The following is a 16,233-nucleotide window of genomic DNA, read 5'->3' on the forward strand; positions in this document are numbered from 1 at the left end:
GTGTTCCAGGATGCCCTGTTTGCGTATAACACCCAGTACTCCATGAAATACGTACCCTCCTTAATACCCATCACCAGGCTCCTCCCACCCCTCTCCTCTGAAACCCTAAGTTTGCTTCCCAGAGTCCATAGTCTCTCATGGTTCATCTCTCCCTCTGAATCCCCCCCGCCAAATCATTTTCCCTTCCTTCTCCAAATATTCTCTACGCTATTCCTTATATTCCACAAATAAGTGAAACCACGTGATAACTGACTTCCTCCAGTGGACTTATTTCACTTAGCATATTTCCCTCAATTTTTTGCAACCCAGTATCTGCACTGAAGTACAAAACCTGCAACTTTTTTAAAATCCTGAAAGAAAGAAAATGGAAGGAAGGAGGAAAGAAGGAAGGCAGGCAGGCAGGCAAGGGAGCAAAGGCTTTGTCAAGGATATGCCTCTTTCCTTCTCTACAAAGCTTTCCTGAAACCGTAAAAAGAGTTGGCTGTTCGCTGAATTCACACACAGTCACAGCCCATCAGGTGCTATGAAGTTTCCCAGACTGTTTCAAACGCGGTGTCATCAAAAAGAAGTAAAAGCCATAGGATGAGAAAAAGAGTGGCCCATGACGAGAGATGAAGCGTAAGCCACAACAGAAATGACAGCTGATGTTTTCAAAAAGGGGAGTCAGGCAATTCAGATTCGAGTCACCCTGATGTTATTATAGCTCAATAACATCGAGGCAAGACCTCATTTTGACACCATTAACATATTTCCTCATTCTAAAACTTCACAGGATGATGAGAGTTTGGGGCCAATCTCCAAATCTTGCCAGGATATTGGAGTATCACCATGCTATCAAAAAAACCAGTCATAGTATGTTGTTGGGGAGAGTACATCAGGGGAGGGCAATCAGAAAGCCATGGTTGTTCCTTTAATTTCCCATGTTGGTTAGGAACCTCTGAGCTCCCCTGGCCCATGTCACCAGCCCCACGGGCAGGGCAAGTGGAAAGTAGATGGCTACACCAAATACATAATATTTTTCTTTTCTCTTTGAAGGGAAGTTTTCTCCATTGGCAGGGAGAGGGGGAATAGTCCCATGTAGAAAGAACCTCAAAAGAGCTCTTTCTTCTTAGAAGGGTCTGCCCTCAAGTGAAACCATGTCTCCAGAGTCTAACTGGGGGTTTCCCAAAGACTAAGCCACAGAGCTGAGGGAAATCACTCCAGTGCCACCTCCTCCCTGTCTCACCGGCGAGGACCTCAGTCTAACCCCGAGCCAGAGGCGCAGAAAACCTCACCCTAACTCCCACTTACCTCACTTCCTTTACCAGGACACAGTATCTGGATTTCAACACAACCCAACAAGGCATACTGCAGGTAAAAACCATGACAGCAAGCACGAGAATCACACTTCCTGTGGCAGAAGTGATGGGGAGAGCAGGCTGGACTTTAAAGTCTCTTCGATGTATGATACTGGGTCTAAGGGAAAAGTGCACAAGAGGAAGACGAGATGGTAAATGTGGGCAGAGATGTGAAACTCTAAGGCTGTAATATGATTCCAGACAACAACACCATTACAGAAATCAAGAGTGCTTATGCTGGCCTTTTGAAGAGGCTCAAAACAAACCAGAGGAAAGAATCATTAACAGTAAAGAATGTCCAGTAGAAACTTCCAAAAGAGAAACACAGAGACAAAAATGACAAAGACAGCACAGAAAATCCAAGATTGGTAGTTCATTACAAAATGTGTAACACACATGTAACAGGAATGACAGAGCATTGTCCAAAATTAATGGAGTTACCAAATCAAGATCCAGGAAATGAAAACATTGGAAGAGGATAAATACCAAAACACACACACAAACAATGAACAAAAAACACCGATGTTGCCTAATCTAGAATATTCAGCTACAGATCATTAGAGACAAAGAAACAGTTCTGGAAATCTGGAGCAGGGGTTGGGAGTGGGTGGGGGAAGGGGGAGAGGGGAGCAGTAGTAACACCTTACTCCAGAGGAAGAAGGATAAGAACATCACACTTCTTTCCAGAAACCATGCCATCAAGAATGATGAAATGTTTATAGTGTTTAAAGGAACATCGAGCTAGAAACCTGTGGCCAGTGAAATGATCCTTCAAAACACACCACAGAGTAAGGAAAGCCGCCAGGAATAATGACGGGCATTATTTCAATGAGGAAGGGGTCACTTCTCCAAAAAGACACAGCAATTTGTAATGTGCATGCATCAACAACAGAGTATCAGAGCACATGAAGCAGAAACGGAAAATATTGCTGGTGGGAACAGATGAATCCATTCCTACAGCTGGAGAATTCAAAACCCTCTTATCAGTCATTGACAGACCCAGAGATACAGAAGTTCCATGAGAACGCAGGTGAACTGACCGGCATCACCCATCCACTGCATCCACTAACATCGGCAGAATACTTCATTCAACAACCAGGTATAGACATTCTTCTCAAGCTCACATGGAACAGTCACCGAGAGAGCCCATATTCCGGGCCATACAACACATATGAACCACCAAAGGAATCAAAACCACAGGAACTATGTTCTCAGACCACAGATGAGTCAAACGAGAGATCGAGAACAGAAAGATAACTGGGAATGACCAAAAATGGAGATTCACCAGCACACTTCTAAAGAAGACATGGGTGGGAGGACAGTTGGGTAGAGGGAAGGGTGAAAGAGGTGAAGGGGAAGAAGAGTTCACTTCTGGCATGAGCACTGAGAAATGTTCAGAATTGCTGAGTCATGTTGTACACCTGAAACTCATATTATACTGTTTGCCAATTATTCTTGAACTTAAAAAAAAAAGAAGAACATATGGATCAAGAAGTCACTTCAATAGAAATTTAAAACTACATCAATCTGGTGATAATCAAAATTGACATATTAGAGGGAAATTTGTAGTACTGAATGGACATAGAAATGTCCAGGGACTAGGGGGGTGGGGTTATGGTCATTGGGGAGGGTATGTGCTATGGTGAGTGCTTTGAAGTGTGTAAACCTGGCGATTCACAGACCTGTACCCCTGGGGATAAAAATACATTATATGTTTATAAAAAAATAAAAAAATGTTCAGTGACTATAAAATTTTCTGCTTATTTATGAATGAAAGTACAGAAGGTATATTAATATACTTACAGCAAGGACGGTTCTCCAGAGGTAAATGAGAAAGGCACAGGTTCCCAAGGAGGCAGTTAAAATGAGAAGCTTCCACAGAACTTCAATCTCATGAGGGCCAAGAAGGAAATGGTCAGGCAAGGAAAGGACAAGCTGAAATACCATTTGAGACAATGAGGAATCTCAAAGACATTTACTGTGTATCTGTCACAAAGAATCAACTGTACAAACCCTCAACCAGCCTCCAGGAGGTAAGCATACCTCTCAACTGTCTCCTCCTAGAGGAGAAGGAACACAGAGGGATTTCCAAGGAGCTGGGGCAAACTTTTGGCAGTGATGAGTGTGTTTATCATCTTACCATGGTGATGGCTTCCTTGTTGCTTACCTATGTCCAATATCAACAAACAGTATTCTTTGAAAAGATGTTGTGATCACATATACATTATAACACACTGAAGCTGTAGGCAAAATCTAATAGACAAATCTTAAGAGATTTTATTTTACCTACAAGCACACTGCAATTTTTTTTCTATAGCTAACAGAACTTGAGAATTTATAAGCCAACATCAAATAGACAAGATAAGTCAAAGTGAACTTAGAATAGGTAAGAAGTCAGTGACTTCTATTGTACATCCATGAAGGACCTGGATAAACTTCTTTGGAACATTTCCAAAACTACACCCAAAATTTATGGAAGAATGAGAGAAATCATGAATATAATGTACTAGAGGTACAAATGAGCATGTTATATGGACAGATGTTTATAGATTAGGACATAAGTGAGAGAGACAGGAGGATGCTTGTTAATACAATATGCGATAATTGTCCAATAAAAATAAATTAGAGTTATTGCTTAGTTTCTGAAAACATTTGTTTTCTTTCAATGTTCACTTTGATTCTGAATCACAGTCCAAGATGTCAGATTTCTGAAGGACATAAGGATTTGCATAATCAGGCAATCATGTATGTTCTAAGGTTATCTGTGACGTTTAGTATCTCCAAAAAGCCAATGGAAGGAATTCATGTTCCTATTTCTTTCTACTGTATTTAAATCATGCAATAGCAACTATAAAATTTAGCTTTCTAAAGAGAGAAAATATTAACGAATATATTTATTTATATGAAAGAGAGAGGCGGAAGGACAGAGGGAGACTGAGCAGCAGACTGACAGCTGAGTAGGGAGCCCAATCAGGGCTCAATCCGAGGACCCTGGGATCATGACCCAAGTCTAAGGCAGACACTTAACTGCCTGAACCACCCAGGTGCCTGTGAATTTTAAGAATACAAAATTCCTGGACATGAACACCAAGGCAAGAAACACATCATTTTACAAAAACTACATTTAGAAGCATTTCAGGAGAAAAGACATTCACAATGCAATTCATACTAATTCCCACCAAGCTTGAATTTTGTGCAAACACACCTCTCTAGAAAGGAGCTCCTGAAATCTGTAACATTTTCCTCTTCAGGCCTCACAGCTGAGGTCAGGAAAATGTGTGCTGGTGGGAAACGTACACTGTCTTTGAATAGCCACTGTCTGAAAGACCAGTAGCTGTCAGCACAGTGGTTGATCATGGGGACCAAATGCACAAAAGACAGAGGCTGTCTGGTCACGAATGTAAAACGTACCCACTTGTGGGCACTCAGTACATCTGGCAGCTGTCTGGATGCTGATACCAGTAGCTGAGTCTTAACTAGATGACAGCCAGCGGGGCCAAAAACACTAGGTTCTCCGACAGTGGCCATGAGCAGGTGGAGGTGGGAAATGCAAGACCAGTTCATTCAAGCAAGAGTTCAGAGATGGGGTAGGGTGAGAAAGGTGAACTGATCCATGAGATGCAGCCTAGGTAGAGGGGAATGATTCCAATCAAGATGACCAAGAAATTCTCTCTTCTGAAGACTCAAATGAAACAGAATGAAGTCCATTTTGACTAGAGGACTTCATGTGGGATGGGCCTGCCCCAATACCAGGTTCCTTCTTGACTACTGACACTTCTGGACCCCTCTTTCATAATCTGGAGCAAGCGGAACTAAAGAAGTCTACTTGTATCCAGGGGTATTCCCTAACTGTTGGCTGACTCTCTCTTTCTCCTGGGGGTACAGGTTTTAATTTTTCTTGATAGAGTGAAATATTCATGCAGGGAACCACATATTTCTTTATATTTAGACAATCCTAAAGACATCCAGAACTTTCTTATTTTGGGGAAATCGACACTCTGCACATACTTGGTCAAAGAAAGGACAACAACTCATTCACTTCCTGATCACGTCACTCCTAGTGATTTTCCGGTGACATATCTCCCAGCAGGATGCGGTCACTTAGTGTCTTCTGGGATTCTCAGGTCTCCATGGACCTGGTGGGACACACGGTCCTTGGGGACAGCCTCCAAGATCAGAAGGAAAGGGCTGATTCAGAAGTTGCTAAAAGTCAACAAACCAAGAAGCACAGAGCACAAAGGACATTTCACTTTTTAACACTCTAGTCCCAACACCAATGCTTGAGATACCCAGGGCTGCCAAACTTCACAAACAGAAACAATGCGCTGACAGGAAAACCAACTAGACAGAAGATGGACCCTGAATTTACCAGGCTTGCGGCAGGATCTTCACTGGGCTTCCAGGGACCAATCTAATACCCCTAGCTCCTATTAAATTAGAGTTCCTGACATTTTCAAAGACAGTTTTAAAGTGATATGATGTACATATCACACAAACCCCCTATTTAGGAGAAAGAGCTCAATGGCTTTTCCTATCTTCACAAATCCTTCCTCTTGACACTATAAACCTGGTGTCTACAGGTTTCCATCCTACCAAAGCTGCTCTTCTTGGACCAAGCAGCACAGACAGGACCCAAAACTTGATGCAAATGGCTGTGGCTACAACCCCTTCAGGTTGACCCAGAAACCAGCCATGTGGGGTCTAGTCGTCAGGAAGAACTGTCGTTCTTCTGAAGTTACCATCAAGAACCCCATGAAAAAGCTGTTATTTAACCACCGTGTGAAAGAACCCAGTCGGAAGGAAGACACCACTAGCAGCTCATGGGCACACAAACAGCTCAGTCAGTTAAGTGACCAAGTCTTGGTTTGGGTCAAGTCATGTTCTCATGGTCCTGAGGTTAAGCCCCTCCTAGGGCTCTGCGCTCACTGCACAGCTGGTTTGGGATTCTCTTTCCCACCCTCTCTGCTCTTCCCCCTACACCTGTGTCCTTTTTCTCTATTCCTCAAATAAATAAATCAAGTAAATTTCTCTATTTCTCAAATATCCAAAAAGAAAAAAAGAAGAAGGAGAATAAGATGAAGAAGAAGAAGGAAGACATCAGTGAAGTGTCACAGTTACTCACATTTGTGTTTGGGGAACTGGGACATTGGAGCAAGAGGAGCCAGAAGAGCAGCCTTTGCACCATCATGCCCTGGTCCTTTTAAGGGGCACTGTGGGCCCAGGGAGGAGGTGAAGATGGCTGGGGGGTAGGGGAGGGAGGGGTGGGGAGGGGATAGGTTGGGAATTAGGGATGGGAATAGGGAGGAAATAGAGGGTAGGATGGGGAAGGTGTTGGTCAGGAGAAGGGGTCAGGGTCAAATTAAGTACTTCAGGGGAAGGAGCAAGGTTCACAAAGGTTAGGAGGTCAGCAGGTTAGTAAAGCACAAGGTCAGCAGGACACATCAGCAGGTAAAGTGAACTCTCAGGAGCAGTTGGTGTGGAGAATCCATCCTCCACCAAGCCTTCCCGGGTTTGAACGTTTCCTTAGCAACCTAGAACCATTCTAATCTCTCCACCAATCAGCTGCCTTTGCCCCTAGTAGCTCAACATGGATGCCACAGGTGACCTCGTTGGTACAAAGCCCCTTCCCACGTGATACCCCACCACGTGCCATCCCAACGACAGGTCCTCTCTGGAACTTTGGCCATCCTTCTTGTTTGCTCCCTCCAACCCAGGTCCCTGTTCCCTCTTCTGTGCGCTCTCTCCTTCCTTTCCAAACTCCCGTCTGAGAGCCACTGGCTGAACAATGTAGAAAGCAAAGGAGGACTAAACTGCAACAAAAAGAAAATACACAATCAGAATAGGAGGTTCCAGCCCTTTCTCAGCAACTCAATGCAGACAGAACACCCACAAGAAGTAGATCTTGATGGCAAACCATCTGAATCCCATAGATGTCTCCATACATCTGTCCACATCCACATTGACTGACTTTAGGCACATAGGAGACCGTTATAAAAATGCGCCAAATTTATTTAGCCATAAGGGAAATTTCAATTTTTTTCAGAAGCATGAAATCACAGACAACAAAAAAGCATGTTGTAGTAACATAATGTGCTAGAAATCACTGCTAAAAAGTGACCTAGAAATTCCCATATGTTTAGAAATTGAGAAGTACCTCTATCAATGGAACAGGAGTAAAGAAATAGAAAAGAGGGGTGCCTGAGTGGATCCGTGGGTTAAAGCCTCTGCCTTCAGCTCAGGTCATGATCTCAGGGTCCTGGAATCAAGTCCCGCATCGCACTCTGCTCAGCAGGGAGCTTGCTTCCACCTCTCTCTCTGCCTGCCTCTCTGCCTATTTGTGGTCTGTCTCTCTGTGTCAAATAAGTAAATAAATTCTTTAAAAAAAGGAAATAGAAAAGAAAAAGAGCAACACTGGAACTGAATGATAGGAGCATGATACAACTGTAAACAAATATATCTTCTGGGCTGGAATATTCTCCGGTATTAGTGTGAGAAGACTGCATGGTCTCAAAACCATCCCTAATTGGCCGAGACATTTGAACACCTCCAACAGCATAGATGTGTCACTTCTCTTTGTGACCCTCCTACCTACTAGCTTCGGCTTTACATGACGAACCTCACAGGGAAACAATCCAATCAGACTCTCATGGCATCTCCTGGGACCTCCAGGATCCTGGCGGATCCAGGACAACACCCAGGGAGCTGGCAGCTCCAGATGTGCTGGGTGGGGACAGCCAAGCAGGTGGGCAGGGCCAGGGACCCAGGAGACTAGACAAACCCCTTGTTATCATCTGTCCTGGGCCCTGTCCTGAGCTGAACTTCCTAAATTATGTCTCCCTAGGACACTCACAATGTTTCCTCAACTCCTTCTGGCCCAAGACAGCTGAATATCAGTACTCTACAAAGCACCACTTTATCATTATGTAAATTTCTTGTAAACAGGAACCATTCTAGTATTGCTTAAATAGAACAACAGCTTTTTTTTCCTAATTAACATATAATGTATTTTTTGTTTCAGGGGTAGAGGTCCGTGATTCATCAGTCTCACACAACTCAAGCACTCACCAAAGCACATACCCTCCCCAATGTCCATCCCCCAGCCACCCCATCCTTCCCACCCACTTCCACTCCCGCCACCCTCAGTTAGGAGAACATCTAAACATACATATAAGGAAACCATAAAAAACATGCAGAAACAAAACAAGGATAACAAAACAAAGTATAAAATTCTGCTTAGATGCCGCTGTCCACCTCAAGAGCCCCAGAGTTGGGCGGGCCTGGTTGTGGAATGAGAGACCAGCTATGGAAGCGGTGGAGTTAGACTACCCCAAAAGTGAGCAGGAGAGAGGCCCAGCCTGTAAGGGGGACTTCCATGAAAGATGGCCAGATTCACCTTGATTAGAACTGGAATTGGGAGCAGGGAAAGAAGCAGGGAACAGAGTTTGGGGGCCTCAAACAGGTGAGATCAGTCATGGAGTTGAGGAGGTGTCCCCAAAGCCAGAGTCAGTCTCCTATCTATTGTGGACGCCAAGAAAACCAAGGCTGTACCCACCACGAGTCTAGCCCTGACATAAGTACAGCCATCTTGACAAAGCAAAAACTGGCACCTTGCACCCCCCCTCCACCCACTCCTCTCCCCTCAGTAGTATGTGTGAACAAAGAGTTAACTTGCAGAAATACAATCCTGCAAGACAGGAGTCTCCCTCGGTTCACAAATGTCCCAGTGCTAAATCTCACTAACAAGGACGCTTGATAGGAGGAATGTGATATTCCACCAGGAAACTCCCAACTGTCTTCATGTTAGTGCCTCATTTGAAGGAAAAACAGCCTTAGCTTGATAATAACCAAGCCTCCAATATCCTGACAGTCTTCTTTACCCTGGTAGCCCTGCTGAACACCCCCTTTGTCCTCACCCACCGCTGAGTCCACCCCTACTCTGCCCTTAAAAACTCTGCCTGTAATCTGGTTCAGGGTCCAAGTCCCTACTCTGCTGCATTGGGTATACTTGGGCCCAAGCTTAAGCTTGTCAAATAAACCCTCATGCGATTGCATCGGTGTTGGCTCCTTGGTGCTCTCTCAGACGTGAAGACTCGGGCACAACACTATGAAACCCTTTGTAGCCCCTGGAGACAAGCCGGGAGCCTAGAGTTTGAGACCCAGCTGTCCTGCTTACCTGCTGTTTGGCCCAGTGCTCGTTTCCTTCAGTAAACCGAGAGTGTCCATGCCTGTGTCCATAACTGTGCAAAGGACAAGAAGAAGCCACATGTTGAGAACACATAGACCTTGGTGTCATCAACTCCATGGGCTGAATTGTCTTCGGAGATCCAGTGCCTCATGTCTCACAGCTCTTAATGGCAGCTCGGGTGACAACCACAGGTCCCTCCTATTTCAGGCCTGTGCTATGCCCTGCCATTTCCCCACACCAGCTCTCGGGCTCCAGGTGGCAGGAGGACCCCATGAACTGGGGGGAGAGCTCTGGGCCCCTGGCAAGACTGAGAGATTCCTGGACCCTGGGAAAGGTGAGCGAGTGAGGGATCCTACAGAACTGGGGAACAGAGATCCGGGGCTCCCTGGGAGGAATGGGGGATTGGGCAGCCATGGAAAGGGCTGGAGGCATCTTACAAGATTCCTGGGTCCGCACAGGGCAGATCCCTCCCTCACCTCTGCTGGTGCTGGCGGGGATCTGGAAGCAGCAGCAGCAGCAGCAGCAGCAGCAGCAGCAGCAGCAGCAGCAGCAGCAGCAGCAGCAGCAGATCAATGGGACGCTGGATGGAGCTGGGAAGAATGGTCTGGCAGGTAAGTGGAATCACCAGGCTGGGATACCCTCAGCCTGTTCCTCCTTCCCCAGCCACCTCACTACCCCTGACCCTGACTTCACCCTCCAGCAGCGCGTGGGAAAGCCAGGCAGAGGTGGACACCCATGGCCAAGGAAGGGTCCCCCCAAGACCTCTGTGTCCTGGTTGTTGAACAGACAGAAGGAGTCACCCGGGGCCCCTGGAACAGGGAGGGAGAATCTGGCCCCAGAGCCCTCTCTTATGGGTTCTGGGGAGAATCCTGGAGTGACAGAATGTAGCACTAAAAAATGTAGTCTAAAAAGTAAATGTTTATTAAAGAAATGGAAAAAAAAAAACAAGCTGACAGTTGAGCCTCTGGGCTCTGGAGGAGAACAGGACCAGTTTCCATTCTTCCAATTTCTACTCTTTGCCTGGAAAATTACTTCACCTCTCTTAACCTCCGTGTCTTTCTCTGTGATGTGGGGACAGCACGGCTTCATTCCTCAGTGCATGGAAGCCAAGATTCATCAAGATCAGTCATATAAACTGTGAAGCTAGTTTAAACTGATTTTTTTTTAAAGATTTATTTATTTATTTATTTGACAGAGAGAAATCACAAGAGAGGCAGGCAGAGAGAGAGGAAGGGAAGCAGGCTCTCCGCTGAGCAGAGAGCCTGATGTGGGACTCGATTCCAAGACCCTGAGATCATGACCTGAGCCGAAGGCAGCGGCTTAACCCACTGAGCCACCCAGGCGCCCCTAAACTGATTTTTATACCAATCACTATCATCATTTTTTCTTAAAGATTATGCTAAATAAACTATATTTACTTTCTAAAAAAGATTTTATTATTTGAGAGACAGTGAGCACAAGTCGTGGGCAGACACAGAGGGAGAGGGAGAAGCACCCTCTGCTCTTCTGCCACCAGGAGCTTTGGAGCAGCCTCTCCTAAAGTCCTGGCCTCCCCATACCCCATCCAGGGAGATGGATGCAGGGCTCAGTCTCAGGACCCTGAGATCATGATGCCCCTTAAAGGCAGATGCTTAACTGACTGAGCCACCCAGCCACGGAGGGCTGCTGAGGAGGAGCCACCAGTGCTGAGGTGGGAACAGCCCCAGCCCTGGCCCCTAGCAGGAGCGACTCCACCCGCCGCCACCAACCCCCCAGCCTCCCCCAGCCCCGGAATCTCCATCTTAGCAGCGTGCGCCTCCCCCATGCCCCGGGTAGCCCCCACCTGCCCCCAGCCCTCCATCCCCTTCCACCCCTTCAGCTCTGAACAGGTACCTGGTTGGGCTCTTCTTGTCACCCCTGGTCATGGATGGGCTGTACCCCACCCACCCCTCCAAAGCCAAAACCGGTGCCACTTGGAGGAGAAACACCATCCGGGGAGTCCTTGTGGTCCTGCCCCTCTCCCTTCGCTTCAGCCGTCCTCAGCCAAACCTCTACCGCTGGGCCACTAGCTACCACTGCCGCTGCGGCTGCTTGCGCCTCCGCCACTGCCAGTGCCCAGAGGAGACCAGCTCCCACCTATGCCAACTCCGCCAAGTGACTGATGAGGGGCAGGGGGGAGGGAGGGCTGTCGGTGTGCATGCCAGGGAGGGCGTGCTCGCTGGGGGCACAGAACTGCTGGTTACCTGGCAGCCTGGAGAGGCGGAGCGAGTGAGCCGGGCAAGCGGAGATGGGCTCCCGACCCTGCAAGTCCGCCTTAAGGGGCTGTAGCCGGACCGAGCCCTGAATCTGCCCCCAGGGAAGCAGTTCCGTGCACTTTGCAGAACTTGCAACTGCACTGGGGCTTGCAACTGCCAGCGCTGCTTGCTCTGCCTCCAGGCTTGGAGTTCCCTGGGAGCCAGCGGGCCTCTTTCACCCCAGTTCCCCTGTTCCCTTCTGCTCTTCTGCCACCAGGAGCTTTGGAGCAGCCTCTCCTAAAGTCCTGGCCTCCCCATACCCCAGTCCGAAGCCCCTTCCCAGGGCCCTGAGGCAGGAGAGAACTGTGCTGACAAAATAAAGACAGCAATGCCTACCCTGGAAAGCAGAATCCACACGTTACAACACAGAGACCAAAGGCCTAATTACACGTGCTCCTGCAGACCCTGGCCAGACACCACTGCCCTGGGGGTGGGGGTGGGGCAGTCATTCACAAACTCTCTGCTACCCCTGACTACTGATCTTAATGAGGCATGCCATGTTCTTTCCAAGAATTGTGTAATTTTCTGAATGAATCAAGTGACAAACAGTACAGTCGGTGGCATTATACTACATATTCTCGGCCCACTTTCAGGAACATATTTTCAGGAGCCCATCTTCAGGGTTCAGTGGGTTAAGCATCCAACCCTGACTCTGGCTCAGGTCATGATCTCAGGGTCCTGGGATGGAGCCCTCAGTCTGGCTCCTGGCTCAGTGCAGAGTGTACTTGACATTCTCTCTCTCTCTCCCTCTGCCCTCCCCCTGCCGCCATGGAGACTCTCTCAAATAAACAAATATCTTTAAAAGAATAAATAAACCTTAAAAACAAACAAACAAAAACAAAACCCTCCTTACCTAAAAAGGAAGGAGGGAACCATGGGGAGGAAGATGCCACAAAAAGGCCCTGGTGACAGAGCCAGAGAGAAAATGAGAGCCAAAAGACTGCAGCATGCTTCATTTAGCCCGACCACTAGGACCTGAAGTTCTGCTGAACTGAGTTAGTGCTCACAACTTCTCAAGCAGCTGCCTTTTACCAAAATAGTTTTGAGTAAACCTGGAATTTCTTCAGCATTTGCAGAAGCACAGGAGAAGCGTATGCCACACGAGGAATGCACTCCAACCTCCCATCCCAGCAACTGACAGGATACACTGCCAAGTTAGCTGGCCTGGCCTCAGGATATGGCAGGCAACTAAGGAAAAGTTGACTAGCCTGTACACAAAGCTTCCACCTTTAAGGTGTCCCCAACCCAAGGAGCTAAATGGCAGAGGTTACAGAAATAACCCACAGAAGTAACTAACCCTTGCCCCCAAAGAAAGGAGCGTGCACACTGCCCAAAAAGGCAAAGGTGTACCCTAACACTGTCTAGAAAGAGGTTCTCGGCACTCTGTGCTTCCACATTCTGCTCTGATTTCTCAGAACACTTGCCACTGGCCACAGTTATTTCACTTTTCTGTTTACTTGCTGATTTTCTCTTCTTCTCCACAGTATTCCAAACTCCATGAGAAAAAGGACCTTGTCTGTTTTCCCACCACTGGACACCAGAGCCCATTTGGTGGTGTGCTCAAGAAAAACCTGTCAAATAACCACAACTACCCAGGTAAATTACTGGAAGGTCACCAAGTATACAGAAGATGGAGTCAGTACCAATAAATCACTAAGTCCAATGTAATAGCAAATACAAACAAAATCACCACTGTTTTGGGATAAGAGCAGTCTTAGAGGCCAAAAGGTTGGGTCAGTTGGATGGTTCAGAGGACACGTAGTCTTCCCATGTATTTCATGGAGAAAGTGTATGAAAGACAAATACTACAGTAAAACCCATGTGACCTAAGGAGCAAAACCACTGTGGTGGAAGACCCCCAGCCACAGGGAAGAAGCCTGACTCTACTCCAGATTAGCTACACCCCAGACCTGCTTTATGGGACTTTTTTTTTTTTTAACCTGAAAATCATTACCTCAGGGAGATACACTTTTGAGGCAAGATTAGAACTTTCACGTCTCGCTAAGGATGAATGTTTTCCCCGAAAACGTCTAAAGTACTTCATGACTATCTGAGGGCTATTGAGTTGTTAGGCCACCAGAAACGTCCAAACTTACAACTTCAAAAAATGAGGGAGTTCCAGAACAAAGGAAATGTTTTACAAACAAAACAGTTTACCAACTTCTCATTCAATATCCTGAGTACCAACTCTTTCCTTTTAAGTGACATAAATTTATGACACATCTAAAGTAAATTCCTCACTTTTCCCTGCAAAAGCTCTAAAAACTTGTCAAAAACTTGGTATGCAAATAAACATGATTTGAGTCCAGTATCCCAATAAAATCGGGCGCTGAAGACTAGATAAGTTCTAAATCCATGGGAAGGGGCGCCTGGGTGGCTCAGTGGTTTAAGCCCCTGCCTTCGGCTCGGGTCATGATCTCAGGGTCCTGAGATCAAGCCCCGCATCAGGCTCTCTGCTCAGTGGGGAGCCTGTTTCTCCCTCTCTCTCTGCCTGCTTCTCTGCCTACTTGTGACCTCTCTCTCTGTCAAATAAATAAATAAAATATTTTTAAAAAATCCTTGGGAATTACCCAACACCAAATGTTACCAACTGTCAAGTGAGTGTCATTTAAGCAGTAGCTGAGGGTCCAAATGCGGAGCTACCATCAAAGAGGCCCTAATCAGCTCCTGCTGCAGCACTATCTTGGGCACCTTTACCTCCAACAAAGACGTGATTGGATTCAGAGAAGTAGCAAGACCAAAGCAAAGTACTCGGTGGAATCTCCCACCGAGTCTAAGAAGTTACTCTGCTCAACACTCAAGAAGGTACGCTTCACAAAAGGGTTAAGTGCAGTTGTTAATTTGCAGGGGTGGTTCATTCTTTTTTTTTTTTTTTCCATTTTATTTATTTTTTCAGCGTAACAGTATTCATTCTTTTTGCACAACACCCAGTGCTCCATGCAAAACGTGCCCTCCCCATTACCCACCACCTGTTCCCCCAACCTCCCACCCTTGACCCTTCAAAACCCTCAGGTTGCCCCAACCTCCCACCCCTGACCCTTCAAAACCCTCAGGTTGTTTTTCAGAGTCCATAGTCTCTTATGGTTCGCCTCCCCTCCCCAATGTCCATAGCCCGCTCCCCCTCTCCCAATCCCACCTCCCCCCAGCAACCCCCAGTTTGTTTTGTGAGATTAAGAGTCATTTATGGTTTGTCTCCCTCCCAATCCCATCTTGTTTCATTTATTCTTCTCCTATCCCCCTACCCCCCCATGTTGCTTCTCCATGTCCTCATATCAGGGAGATCATATGATAGTTGTCTTTCTCCGATTGACTTATTTCACTAAGCATGATACGCTCTAGTTCCATCCACGTCGTCGCAAATGGCAAGATTTCATTTCTTTTGATGGCTGCATAGTATTCCATTGTGTATATATACCACATCTTCTTTATCCATTCATCTGTTGATGGACATCTAGGTTCTTTCCATAGTCTGGCTATTGTAGACATTGCTGCCATAAACATTCGGGTACACGTGCCCCTTCGGATCACTATGTTTGTATCTTTAGGGTAAATACCCAGTAGTGCAATTGCTGGGTCATAGGGGGTGGTTCATTCTAAAAGCTGATGGCATCATCCTTCATGACACTGGGGAACCCTACTTTATCTATCTCCTCTTATCACCTAGGAAAGGGATAGAGTTTCCTCCCCACCCACAGCCACCTTCAGTATACACTCCTTTATTTCCTATGTTGAAAGGCTTAGGTGAGGAGGCAACCATCCCAGCATGGTGAGGAGGCAACCTTCCCAGTCCACCAGGAGCAAGTGAGCCCTCCAGGCTCTTAAGTTGTATCACAGAAAAAAAAAAAAAAAAAAAAAACAAAAAAAAACCAGGAAAAAACCACAGGATGGGATGGAAATCTTCCCGAAGTGGTTTGTGGTGATGCTTGCACATGTCTTTAAAACAAGTCTTTAAAACAACTGAAATTCAGTGAATCCTGCACTTATCATGAGTAACTTCGACAGGATGTAAATCATACCTCCATAAAACAATAATCACCAGCCAGGGGCAGAGTGCGATGACACCGTTAGAAAAAGGAGTGTGGGGGGGGGTCAAGATGGCGGGGAAGTAGGAGGAGGTGCCGTTTCAACCTGTACCCTAAAGTGAGCTGATTACCTACCAAAGAACTCCGATCACCCATGAAATCAGGCTGAGACCAGAATTATACACGTCTGGATCTCTACAGGAGCAGAAGACGCCAGTGGCAGGTAAAGCAGAGTGGGAACATCGGACTGATATTGGAAGATAAACAAAAGGGGGAGGGAGCCACCAGAGGCGACGGATTGGAAAGTAATACCCCAATACGAGAGTGCCCTGCGTCTGGGGACCAGCATTAGCTTGGAGCCTGGTTGAAAGCACTCAAAAAAAAAAAAAAAAAGAGCAAAGGATCCGGGGTGGGGG

The 16,233-nt window shown here is 46.6% G+C and overlaps 1 protein-coding gene across 1 annotated transcript in view; it reads right to left on the reverse strand.

The window, feature by feature from the left end:
- Window positions 1-933: 933 nt before the first annotated feature.
- The window catches only part of LOC123936223 (sterile alpha motif domain-containing protein 1-like), an 84,437-nt gene continuing 69,137 nt past the window's right edge, over window positions 934-16,233 (reverse strand). Inside the window, exons 2-4 of the mRNA XM_045996892.1 lie at window positions 9,999-10,112; window positions 9,511-9,574; window positions 934-1,455 (exon numbers count right to left, since the gene is read on the reverse strand). Of these exons, the coding sequence (XP_045852848.1) occupies window positions 1,287-1,455; window positions 9,511-9,574; window positions 9,999-10,112 (347 nt within the window). The 3' untranslated portion in view covers window positions 934-1,286. The remainder of the gene's footprint in view (window positions 1,456-9,510; window positions 9,575-9,998; window positions 10,113-16,233) is intronic.

This window comes from Meles meles, unplaced genomic scaffold (assembly GCF_922984935.1).
Source record: "Meles meles unplaced genomic scaffold, mMelMel3.1 paternal haplotype, whole genome shotgun sequence".
Taxonomy (NCBI): domain Eukaryota; kingdom Metazoa; phylum Chordata; class Mammalia; order Carnivora; family Mustelidae; genus Meles; species Meles meles.